Source organism: Zootoca vivipara, chromosome 3 (assembly GCF_963506605.1).
Source record: "Zootoca vivipara chromosome 3, rZooViv1.1, whole genome shotgun sequence".
Taxonomy (NCBI): domain Eukaryota; kingdom Metazoa; phylum Chordata; class Lepidosauria; order Squamata; family Lacertidae; genus Zootoca; species Zootoca vivipara.
In genome coordinates, this window is record NC_083278.1 from 5,028,763 (window position 1) to 5,042,344 (window position 13,582).

The following is a 13,582-nucleotide window of genomic DNA, read 5'->3' on the forward strand; positions in this document are numbered from 1 at the left end:
CTTGCGACAATAAGTCGACGGAATCCCTCCATCATATAATTTTTACATGTCCGTTGCACAGAGATGCTCGGGCAAACCTACTAAGACCAATAATTCAGAAATTGGTTGGTTTGCCAGTAGAGTCACACCTTGTCCTAATCTTGCAAGACAATGATCCTCATACAACCTTGCAGGTGGTAAGGTTTTTAAACTCTGTTCTGTCCCCAAAAAGGCGAATTGGTCAATTACACGACCATTAAAGGCTTCTGTTATCCTTTCGACTTTTGCCTTAATATTCCTGTGTTTATGGTTATTTTGGATGGCCGTGGTTGTGTTCCTTGTGAATTTTGTGCTTTTATGCTTTCTGCTCTGTGCTTTTATGCTTTATGTTTTTATGTTTATATGGGCTTATAGCCGCAATAAACTTTGAATTGGAAATTGGAAAAAAAATCAGTAAGAAAAACAACAGCAGCCCATCACATGCCATTGGACGCCTTGGAACAGAGGGAGATTTTCACCTGGTGACATTGGCAGTAGGCAGGCCTCACTGGGAAAGGGTTTCATAAATCCCTTGTCAGCTTTCTCCAAATGTCCCTCAGAGGCGGCACATGGAGGGCTCCACTAATAGGTTCATATCAGAAAAGACTGTGCCGTCAACCATTGTGTAGGATGTACTGTTCAGAGTTGGCAATAAGCTTTGTGGCATCTTAAAGACAAACAAATTTTATTATAATATAAATTTTCAGAGACTAGAGTCCACTTCACCTGATGCATCAGATACACAAAATATTTTTGCATTTCTTGTGTCCATAATTTAAATGTAACAGCTAAATTGGTAAAAATAACTATTTTCAGCTTCTAGTCCCATCTATAGAATACAAATAACAGTTATTTACCCCACTGAATTGTTATTAAATACTAAATGTACTGTTGAATTATATGTAACTAAAAACAACAATATTTTCTTATCAACTGATGCATAACCTGTATTTTTGGCAGCACACCAGTGCTGGTGCAGAGGGCTCGGGGCAAGCTCTGGCATCTCCAGGTTCCTGTCTGGAAGAGTTCCGCAGTGCTCCCTTCATAGAATGCCATGGCAAGGGCACCTGCAATTATTATGCAAATGCTTATAGCTTCTGGCTTGCAACTATTGAGAGAAATGAAATGTTCAAGTAAGTTGGGAGCATCTTCTGCATTGACAATACCTGCACAAGGATATAAAAATGCATTTGAAATCAGCTTTTTAAATAGTTACAATTAATGTACCAGTAACTAGATGTGACAGAGTGAACTTACTTTGCATTTTTGTCCTTTTTTTGGTTTGTTTCTGTTGTGCTTCTACCTGACCAGATTCTATCAGTCAGATTCCCACTGCAATCACAGTTCAGATACAAGTTGTCTGCATGCTTTAATGCATATTTTGCTCAAACTATTACTTTGGACCTGATACAGATTCAGCCTAGAGAAGAAGTGCATTACAGCCAGTTATGGGTCAGGAACAGAAGTGTGCTCAGATAGCAGCAGAGGCACATCCCCAAAGAGGACAGAAGCAGAGGGAGCCTGCTGTGGCTCGCCTCACAAAGCAGTGTGCGGAGTACACTTGCACACCGCAGCCCAGTTGAGGAGAGGGGCCTGACCCAGGAATGGAACTGTGGCCAACTGGCGGCATTGAGGTGTCATGCAGGGAAGCTGTCTAATGAGGGAGCCTGTCGTGGGGGCCCATGGTCACAATGGCCCTCAATGCCATGGCCCCCCAGCCCCTCATGCTATGCCATTGTGCCCTGAGCATTACAACCCAAATCACTTCATTGGTCTAATGCGACTTGTCAAGAGCTCCTTATCAAGTGCTTTCATTGTCTATTTTAGGGATAGTTCTTTCATGTTCCACTTCCATGTGGTAACTTAAATATTGTACTTTGAATACAAGAAGCTATGTCAGGAAGCTATGTCATTGTGATTACTTTCAAGGACAGTATCAAGGAATAGTGTGGGAATCAATCCCATAGGAGTAGGAATTCCTAAAATTTAAGAACTGGCTTCAAGAAGGAGACAGAGGTTAAGCTCATTAATTTCTGTCCTTTTAAATCACTTCATTATAGAAAGCATCCTAGTTATGATCTGACAGTTTCAGTATGTGACTAAGCTCAGTAACTGAGTTCCTTCAAAACAATTTTCTTCACTGGTCACTTATAGCTTTTTTGTTTTTAATTTTCAGGAAACCTACTCCTTCCACACTAAAAGCAGGAGATCTACACTCAAATGTTAGCCGTTGCCAAGTATGTATGAGAAGAACATGAGATTCCAGTTGTACCTAATATCACAATATGGTGCTATTGTGTTAACAGCGTGAAGCTTAGACATATATTCTATGTACCTCATTGTCACCCAGCATGAAAACTGTCAAGTGCCTTACAGGATCCTGCCTAACGAAACTCTACTTTCTTGGCTCTTTACTTGCTGAAGATGAAGATGATACGCTTCAAATATCACTTTTGAATAAACATTATCTTATAAATGAATGTGATGCACTGATACTCTAAATCCCCCCCCCAAAAAACCCCAAAGGTGCTAAGAGGGATACACAGCTCTGCCTCAGGTGTGTAATGCCCCTTTTCAATTTCTGTGCATTATTATATATAGAATTACTTTATCATTCTATCTTGAATTCTCAGGCTCTTTTTAATATACTTAAGGTTGTTGTACAAATTAATACTAATGTAAAGAAGAGTTCTGGGGAAAGAGAATGATTAAGCACCAATATTCCTTATGGACATAACAGAGGATACTGACATACAAACACTTTTTCTTGACTGAATTGTGTATGGCATTAAGGAGCCTGCATGCAAGAAGAAACATAATTCTTGCTGATCAATGAAATGAATATGCCCTCATGTTCTATATTGCATTTTTGTTGTTTTCCTGTGGAATACAGAATGGTCTGATGTATTTATTTATTGGGTTTCTATAAAGTATGCTGATATTTTAGACATTTATGTCTAAAATAGATTGCATCATTATAATCAAGCCAACAAAATTTATAAAGGCCTTATAGGAAACTTACTTGACTGTATACTTCATAAAAAATATAATTTGTAATAAAGCTCTTTGTTTTAACAATGGTCTCTTGTTTTTAATAAGATGTGTACGTACAATACATATAAACTCAGGTCTTTTTTTATTTCAGATACACAACAATATGTATAGGAAAGAACAGGTACCAAAGAAAAGTTGCTTACCTATACCCATTCATATTGTTTCAGTGAAGTAGAAGTACCAAACAAATATTTCATCCCATTAATGTTTTCACACACAAAAATTACTGTGTTTTTTTATGCATTGTGTGGCAATGTCCCTCCTTCCCAATGGAAATAAAACACAAGACACAAAATATAGATTTTAATGGGTGAAAAGGCCACAACTTTATTGGTTACGGATGTTGAGCGGTATTGGCTTAGGCATTGGATCCTAACCAACTATGTCTGACTCCAACCCGTGTGTTGAAGCCTGGGAGAAGTTAACCACCAGGAAGGAGCTCAGTGATGTACATCAACTAAAACTCCTCCTGTGATCACCGTTAGGGGCGTGCCTTGTGGCCCTGGCCCCGCCCCCAGAAACCTTTAACGGAATACTCCTCCATTTCCTGGGCAGGTGATGGTGCTACCTGCCCCCCCCTTTCATCTTTTATTGTAATATCCAGTGCCTAACCGCCAATCGAGCCCATCCAAAGGCTCGTCGCCAATACCCTCACACCCGCAACCAATGTCTTATACCCCTAATCATGTCGTCTAACCAAATATCGCTTCCTACTGTTGAGAGATGCACGCCATCATTACGGTAAAGGGATGCTTCACTGCGTTTTAAATCTGGGTGCTGGACAACCTGTCCACTCAGTTATAGCACCCTGCGAGCCACAAAAGAGTTCAGGAGCCTCCTTGATTTGTTCAAAGCATTGGGGCAACGGCCATCACGCCACGAGCGCCTCTCAAGCAAAGAAGACCACAGGAGGGTCAGCCCTGGATAGGCAACCAAAAGCTTGTCAAAGTCCTGGAAAATATTCCACTTCAAATCAACGGCGTTCCGGTAAGCTAAGTCGTTTTCCCCGAGTTGTATGACCAAGGCGTCAGGGGGCCCCCAGTGAAGCAGCCCTGGCCTGGATGGCTGGCAGGAGTTCGTTCCACTGCATTCCCCTCCTAGTAATCCAGGACACTTCAACATTTCCTGGCAGGCTGAGACCACTCCCAAGTAAATTATGCTGTGCCCAGCTATCCAGACACTCACGTGATGACAACCTGGAAAAGAGGATGACGGGGATCAGACTGACCGCCAAAGCTAATGTGTGGCCCACAGGTACCCTTTGTAAGCATTAGACTTCTACCTCCCAAGGTCTTGAATCCTTTCAGATGACAGCCCTAGTTGCATTGCAGGGGTAGCGACGCCAATTCGGAATGAATGGGCAGAGAAGTCACCCACGTTAAGGCCACAAGAGGCAATGGCCTTGCGCAAAACCTGCGTGAATTGATGACGTGTGAGTCTGGAGCTGTCCTGATGAATTAGCAGTGGCCCTGGGCCAGCTGGCCTCAAATAAAAGAAGCGCCTAGTGTCCTTCACTGTGCAAGGTCCCCTGCCACCTGTCACCAGGAGGCAAATGGTGGCACCTTTCCTTTTCTGATCTGTTTTGGAATGTAAAATATGAACTAGAGTTTGAGAACTGGACAGCGATACGTCCTGCACCATAATACCCCAAGTGGTTCCGTCAGGGTGGTCCTAACATACCACCTCGCCAAACCTAAGTGCTTCGAAGTAGGCTATAGAAAAAGCCGTGGAGAAGAGTCGCGCTTCAAATTTGGACCAACAGAGACTCCTGAGCTGTTTGTGGATCCGACATAATAAATCAAGTGTGATGGGTCTCCTAGGATCACTGGTCGGCAGCTGAAGCCTGCGCCAGCCCTCCATAGCTCTGCACACGTGAAAATTGTCTCATGGGTCGATGGAATAAAGAGACTTACAGAAAAAGGAAATAGCCACAGTATGAATATTGAGTGTCTTTGCAGCACAACCCAACTCTCTCAAATGAACTAAGTATTGTAAGACCTCCTTCTTAGTTGGGGGAACCCTCGGCAAGAGAGGAGGAACCTCTGAGCCTAAACTGAGTAAAATCTGCCCACGCTCGTTTGTAAGAGCTGAGCGTGGAGGGGGCCACCGATGCTAATACTCCCTTTAGGATTTCGCGCTCCCAAGGCTCCATAGGTGTTCCGGGAACGGCTCTGGCCACTGATGCGCCTCTGGTGCTAACAAATGGAAACGGTCCATCTGGAAACGAGACAAAGAATCCGTGATATCATTATTCAGCCCTGGCACAAATTTGGCAGAAATTTGCATGTTCAATTCCAGACAGCATAACACAAAATGACGCAGGAGGGCTGACACCCTCGATAAAACGCTGACCACTGCTTGATTGTCCGTCCAGAAGCAGACCCGACGATTCCTGAAGTCATCCATCCACAAGTGTACAGCCACCACTATTGGGAAGAATTATAAGAATATTAAATCGTGCGTGATATATGTGCCTTGCCAACAGGTAGGCCATCGCTGGCCCCTGAAATATACTGCAAAACCTACGGAACCCGCCGCATCGGATTGCACCTGAAAATCGGCCCGCAAGTTCAAATTGTCCTGCCATAAGGATACTCCGTTAAAGCCCTCCAGGTATGTTAGCCAAGCTTCGAGGTCAGCTTTGACCCCTCGCGGTAAGCGAACCCTATGGAAAGGCTGCTTTAAACCTACTGTAAGTCTAGCCAGAAGCAAACAAAATGGGCACCCCATAATATCACCCTGCAGGTGTCCCAGAAGTGATTGAATCTGCCTGAGTGTAACCCTTTTAAGGGGGAGAAGCTGCCGAATTAATTCTTTGAGGGCCATTAGTTTGTCCCTTGGCAAGCGAGACATTTGCGCTAGTGTATCAAGTTCAATGCCCAATTATGTCAATATTGCTATGGGCGGTGCAGAGAAGGGGCCAGCAACCCGTCCGGCTGCAATCTCTTTATTAATTTTCTTTAGGGCAATGTCTGGCCATTCACGAATTGATTTTTGGTTAGGTGGATCACCCGTAAAGGGTGGAGTATGTACAGGGATTCTAAAGCCTGATGAGAACCCCTCCCAAAGGTATTTGGCTGCACTTCTATCAGGGTAATGGTATAAATGATTTCAAGGAATCAAGCCATGGATAGTGACCTATTAATACCTATTTTGGCCAGCGGCTGCTCCTTGGGAGGCCCCCGGGGGATTCCTGGAGCCCTGGTGCGAATTCCCCCTCCCGCCATGAAAGGACTGCTTCCCCTTGTAGCAGGAGACCCCTGGGTGCTGGCCTAAGCATTTTTCACACTCGTGCATGTACTTACAATTAGGCCTTTTGCAAAGGCCCTTGTTGTATTCCCAACAGACCCTACGGCGCGGATCCCTCCTGGGTTCAAATCGACTAGGTTTAGGGGGCTCCGCCTGTTTCTTCTCAACATACGGCACCACATGATTGCTCCAGTAATATTGATGTCTCAGGTCCCAACGTGTCTTTGCATTCTGTGAGGCATTTCTATGAAAGTCCTCATCGTAATTTAAGGCTGCTGCCTCCCCCGCCATGGCATAAGCCATCAGCTATATAAGCCCATAAGTGCATTGTTCTCTTTGGGTATGCCGCAGGGATCACCGCTGCCCATATATGGATACCATCCAGCCAATTCTCAAATGTGCGCTCAGCGCGGGGGGACCTATACCTACACCTGCCGTATTGTTTTCTCTTCTCCTCTTTTCCCAACATCTGTGCAGGTGGTAAAAGGGTGAAAATGTCAATATAATCCCCATTTAGTATCTTTTCCCATTTCCTATTGGATAAATGGGACCCCAGAATGATGTCAATGTCAGAGTTAGTAGCGGACTTCACGTCCGCCACTAGCACTCCCCCCTTCCACTCCAGTGTGCCATTGAACGATTTCCAATGGGAGCTCGCTCATCTCTTGTGCACCCACAAAGGGAGTCCTGCCTGATCCTCCCCGATCCCCCAGTAGTCCTCCATCGGAATGTCTGCCTCGGAATCTGAAGACATACCTGAGTCATAGCCTTTCCTCCACATTGGCATTCTTCATCATCCCGTGGCCTGCGCCCGCCAAAGAACAAGGAACCTCCTCATCCACGGACGACTCGGAACCCGCAGCCTCCTGACATGTTCCTGATTGGCCCTGAGAAGACTGTAGCCTAGGACAATCTGTAATAGACTGAGCAGACCTAAGGGGAGAGACTGAAGAGCGAGAGCCAGTACCACCGGTTTGAGAACTGGGGGTGTTGGAGCGCGACACCTGAGAACGCGTTTTTGGGCCCTGTGTTGCAAACTAGGGAATAAATTCCCGTTGCAAACTAGGGAATAAAGAAGCAGAAGTACAAGGCAACTCCCCATCGCTTGGTGCGGTGTCCGGAATACAATCCTGTGTATCCGTAACTCTATCCTAAGAGTCTCTACATGCTGAGGCCAGCGTACTGCACAGGGGGCCCAACTATTTACAAATGGATTGAAGCGTGGAAACCACCTGCGCCAAATTGTCCCCAGAGGAGGGACCCTTGGAAGCTGCACGCTGACTGCGCTTTGATGCCATTATCCTAATTAATAAACGCCAAGTGTTGACGCTAAACCAAAATGAAATGAGCTAACAGATTAGCAAAGCGATGTAAATGAGTGAATCAGTTGATGAGATTAGCACTTAAATGCCTATGTTATCTTACAGTGAACTAATAAACTTGAATTAGAAAGCGCACGTCCCCCTAGATTCACTGATAATAAAGAGAGTATAATGACTTAATGAGACGTAATGACCTGAGTATTTAAGGAAATCACTGTAAATGAGGAAAGGAGTTTTACAGAGCAATCCTCAGTAAATGAAATCAGCCTTGAAATAACTATAAACTTGGATAAAATGACTGCAAGTCTCTCTAGACAAACAATTAGTTGAACAAGGCAGTGAAAATGAGCAAGCACTTTAAATGAGTCAATTAGCTGCGCCAGTAATCCAGAATAAATGAGATCAGCCCCAAAATATCTATAATTTGAACAATAAAGCTCACTTCTCCTTAGTTCCACCAATTAATTCCGATAAGAAAGCAATCGCGATAGCATAGAACGAAAGAGGCCTAAGGAATGATATAAATGCTCCTGGTATGAGCTAGCTGATGTTATGCTGCTTAAGGCAAAAGAGCAAGCAAGATGCAAACTCTGTTGGGCCGCATTTGCGCCCTTCCTCCAATGGCTGCCGCTACCAAGCAGAAGGCCACACACAAAATGGCGCCGCACACATGTGGGAAATCAAATGGCGGGCAACAAAATGCCCTTCTCAAAATGGCCGTCGCTGTTTAGCGCAAAAGGCCACCCTCAAGATGGCACCACGCACGTGGAGACAACAAAAATGGTGGGCGCCATGTAACCAAGGCAACAATTGAATGCCCTCCCCCCCAAACAGGAAGAGCAATTTGCTAAGCCCTGTAGCTTATTTAGTTTACTTACAATTTAGTTTACTGTTAAAGGGATTTTTGGACCAGGAACGGGAACAACAACCAAAAAGGAACTTGGAAAAGGAGAAAGTAGATGAAAAGCCTGTTCCAGTGGGTGACGGGCAAGAAAATAAACAAAAGGAACCAGGAGTAGCTCGACAAGAAGAAAAGAATGAACAAGAGTCAATCTGGAACTTTGTTATAACGGGTTTTGAAATGGAAAACCAAAACCAAAAAATGAATGGGAGATTGGGGGAAAGATGGGAATCAAAGATCAAGAGGTGGCAGAAAGAGGGGAGGAACAAAAGAAGGATTTCAGACTGGGAAAGAGTGGGGGTGGGATGAGAAAGGTTGTGTGTATCTGTGACAGGACAGAAATTTTAGGTTTTGAAATCTTGGCTGTATCATGGTTTGCTGTATTGAATGGGGGGAAATTCTAGGGAGAAAAGGATGAGATAGAGTTGTAATATCAGGTTTAATGTTTGAATAATCAAGTTTAATTTAGGATAATCCTCTTGGAGGAGAGATTAGGCGGGGGGATTTTATAAATTTGAAAAAGAAAAATTAGGGGTATGAGATGGAAAGTTGAATAGTTTAGCAATTAAATAGTGGAATATAGAGATAGTAGCTTGGTGGCTCGCTGTCTCTTTCCCTCCCTTTCCTCTGGGGCTCCTTGGTGGCAGGGAGGGCTCCGGGGGGGAGGGGGGCGGTGAAAGACCAGGCTATAAAATGGATCATCTCCAACTGCCCACCACGCATGGGACCTTCTCGTGGCAGGAGTGGGGGGGGGCAGGAGAAGATGAATTTTAAGGTAACCAGAATAAGAGATAAAGTATAAGGATAATGATTAGCTGTACGAATCTATGTTAAAGATTAGGAGTGGAAATTATCAGAATGAAACTGCAATCAGTAAGTGGTATAATAAGATATGAAAATCAATAGGGGAGAGACACGGGGAAGTCACAAAAACAATGTCAATTAAAGGAGGGTAGAGTTTATATGAGGTTTTTCTTTTTTCTTTTTTCTTTTTCTATTTTTTTTCTACTCCCTTTTTTCTTTTTCTTTTTTCTTTTCCTTTTTTAAGGACATGTATGGATGGGTGGATATCCTCCTTTGTCTTCTCTCATTACCCTAGGCCTAGGGCCCACTGGTGGCGGAGGTGGACTCAGGGGGGGAGGGGGGGATAAACCCAGCCATAAAATAGACCACCTTCGACTACTCGCTCTGCATGGGACTCTCTCGTGGCAGGGGAGGCCTGTGGGGGGTGGAAAAGGGTGGATGTACTTGATATGTCTGTGTTGGTCTATTCATGTAAAATTAATAAAAAATTATTTTTTAAAAAAGATAGTTTTATTGTTCTTTAGGTGGCAGGTACTTAAGGTGTTGGAAACTTGATCTGATAACCAGGGCAAGTTGATGAACTTGGGTAAGCAGGGCCAGCTCTAGGTAGACCCCCGGTGGCGTGGTGCACCAGGGCGCTGGACCGGTAGGCAGGGCGCCGCGCCCTGCGGGGGGGCGCCAGAGCGATCTCCGCCCCTCAGCGCCAGGGCGCGCGACCTGCTCAAGACTGCCCTGTGGGTAAGCTCATGACTCCCCTCCCTCCTTGTGACATGATGTATCAGTGATGTATCAAGGATGGTTCTGGATATGTATTCTGGGTAGAAAGGGAAGGTCTGTAAAGTGTTGTTCAGGGTTCTTACTCTGTGTGGAGACCTGTGGTCTACTGACCGCTGTTTTGCTCCTGTAATTGGCTGGAACTTCCTTCTTCTGCTAACCGCAGAGACCTGCAGGGACTTTCACCCTGCTGAGCTGGGCTGCTGAGTATCTTCACACCCCAGAATTTTCCATCTCAGAATCCAGAGCCAACAGGCCCAGAGTCAACAACCAGCTGCACAGCCTTCCTCAGCTCAAGGGTCAGGTCAGTAGTGGTACGTGCTGCATTATAATCAGTGGGAGAGTGCGAGTGGGAGGCCGCATGAGGCAGATAGACTAGGCAAACAAGCTCTCCTAGTCTCTTCCATTCCTTCCCTCCTCCTTGGCTTGAACAGAGCAAGGTAACTGTGACTGACACTGGCCTTGCCCCTCCCGGGCAGGGAAGTCTATCTTTCACACTTCACAGAGCCCTGCAGATTGCCCACAGGCAGTGAGAGGTCTTGGGGATCAGGGAAGGCAGCAGTGGAAAAGGATCCTCGGAGGGATCCAGAACTACCTGTAATAGGCAGGAGGCCAGGCTGCAGGTTGGTAACTGGACCTCATATTGACTCTGACGTTAATGGGAAGGGGGAGACCAAGCTCCAAGCTAACAATCTTTTGCAGAAAATGGAAGAGCTGGAATCTGTGTTTATGCTGCATTTTTGGACCCGTGTGCTAGGTCATTTTCACAAGGTCAGCAAAGCCTGACCTTGTTATTGTTATTGAGTTCTTGTGCAGTTCACTTCTGGACTTTTTAAGGAAAATTAGAGGTGATTTTGATTAGCTTGAGAAACAAGCAAAAGCCACCTTGTCAAATGTCAACTACAAAAAAAGGAGACAAAGAGTGAGGGAATGGCAAAGAAATGACAGAAGTGCACCTTATGCCCTAGATGCACTTTCTTCAAGAGATAAGTTTAGGATAAAATCCATTATTCCTAAATTAGATGCACTTGAAGCCAATTTAAAAAGAAGTAGTACTGTGTACAATGATGTTGCACAATTGTTTGCCATTCTTGCTAATTTGACAGCATCAGGTGGCGCTGTGGTTAAACCACTGAGCCTAGGGCTTGCTGATCAGAAGGTCGGCGGTTCGAATCCCTTGTCGGAGAACCAGCCGACTCTTAGGTGCGAGGAAATCATGAGACGAGAGTCAGGAGTTTCAGATAGAGAGCATGAGCAGAGTGCTGAGCGAAGTGCTGACTGCCTCTCAGCCTCAGCTCCTTTATTATGGATCCTATCCTCGTAAAAAACATTAACCTTTAACTTATACATGACTCATGCAAACAAGGAAGATGTGTAAACAGACAGGCTGGCGCCAGTGGTCCTGTGGTAAATCACTTGATTGATTACTCCCCAATAAACCTGTGCCTTACACAGAGAACTCCACCCGCACACCCCCACATCACCTCTTTCTGTTTATTTTTAAGCAACAGGGTAAATTAACACGTGGGAAGCCTGATAGGGAGTCGCTGATACCTCACAAGGAAGGCTCCACGTGAAATTCCAGTGGAGGGGCGTGCAGCCTGAAACCAGGTCATGCATTGACCAAAGAGGGAGGGTAAACATTGAATGCAGCAACATAACATAACCAAGCCACAGGCTAATCCTATAACCGTCAAAAGTGTTTTCCTGATCCAGGCACCGTTAGGCAACCAAGACAGCAGCCATTCCCATGGATCAAAACCCACGGCAGGTTGGAAGGGCCGTGCAGCCACCAAGTTCTCCATTTCTTGTATAGTATGAGTAATGTCAGGACCATTATCTTGCACATACATGCAACAATGACTATGTATTAAGGCACATACGCCTCTTTTCGAGGCTAAAATCACATCCTGTAATTCTGTATTGATCAGTTTCATGCCTTTAACTGTGTCATTGAACAAAGCCTCTGTCCAGTTAGCTAAGTGATGCAGATCTCTATAATTCATTTTGCTACTCCTAATAATGGCAAAATACTACGAGCTATCTGAGTATCAGTATATTGTGTTATAGGGGCATTGACTTCGTGTTTATTGCGCAAGCGGGTGTGAGGAAGAACATCTAACTTATACACCAGTTGTATCACTACCCCTAGAGTGCAAGTCCCTGAAAAAGCAGAGGGAATCTCTTTGTATGCTTTCTTACCACACAAAAGCCACAGATTTGATTGTAACACGCATGTGGATCTCCAACTCTTCTTCATCCAATCAAACCATGAATGAAAATCACGGCATGTAGCCTGTTGGTAATATGTCATGTATCTGGTAACATTATTAATTGTTACCTTGGGCCTGCCGCTTTGGGTAGTGACGTTAAGAAAACAAGAGCTACCATTAATATATAAGTCCAATTACAATAAGTGTAATGACCTAAAAATCTGCTACTATCGTGATTAAAACGAAAACATCGTGGAGCTACTTCTAATAATGATAATATAACAGGGGGTGAACTAATACGATTATCTCTCATATTATTACTAATTCTAAAAGAGTCATTGATAGGAATACCATGCAGTAATATACCCGTGTTGTGACTACGAGGGAATATGTAAGCAAATCCAACAATCAGAATAGTTAAGCAATTTCGCAAACTGAGAAATATCCTGTACATAGGTATTATTATTCCATATGGAATGATAAGAGTCATGTCTTTGATACTTCTGTAAAATGGCAGCACGCCTAGAGCGATTATGGCTTGCAGATCAAATAAATGGAAGGTGATCTTAACGGAGTGCAGCCATATTTAGAGCACGATGCCGCCAGATGCAATGGTGTGTCAGACCGGGTGACAGGTGCTGTCCTCCAGAAAGAGTGTAGAAAGGTCTGCCTCCTCCCTCAGCGGCATCTGCGACTGAATGGGCTGAAGAAGAAGCTGTAGATGATCGCCAGGGTCGTACACAGCGTGCTGGCACCCACAGAGGGTCCCCATCGATGGCATATCCACGTCCCCAGGTAATCAACAGTACAAGGCCACGCCATGCTGGATCCGGATGTTTCCTGAAAGACACAAGGGAGCGAGGCAGCTCCTCCTCTTTTCTAAAATGTAATTCTGCTGGAGGAAGCTGCTTATAATGTGGATATAAAAGATTAAAAAGCACTTGATGCACAATATTAGATATTTCAGCAATAGGAGCGTTCTTTCCACTAAGTTGTGGAAAAAGCAGAGATTTAAAAGTTGAATGCTCAACAATTGCTTGTCCTGTAGAATTAAAAGGAATACCATGAGTTAATTTCACATTCCACAATTTACAGAAATCAGAAAATCGCTTAGAAATATACGCAGGGCCATTATCCGTTTTGATGCTGCTAGGCTTTCCCATGACTGAAAAACAGCGCAGAGTGTGCTGTATTACGTGCCTGGCTGTCTCCCCTTTTAAGGGCGTCGCCCAGATGAAGCCCAAAGA

The 13,582-nt window shown here is 44.6% G+C and overlaps 1 protein-coding gene across 1 annotated transcript in view; it reads left to right on the plus strand.

The window, feature by feature from the left end:
• Nucleotides 1-3,096, plus strand: part of COL4A1 (collagen type IV alpha 1 chain) — a 182,046-nt gene extending 178,950 nt beyond the window's left edge. Inside the window, exons 51-52 of the mRNA XM_035110373.2 lie at nt 979-1,151; nt 2,195-3,096. Coding sequence (XP_034966264.1) covers nt 979-1,151; nt 2,195-2,276 — 255 coding nt within the window. The 3' untranslated portion in view covers nt 2,277-3,096. The remainder of the gene's footprint in view (nt 1-978; nt 1,152-2,194) is intronic.
• The last annotated feature ends 10,486 nt before the right edge of the window (nt 3,097-13,582 follow it).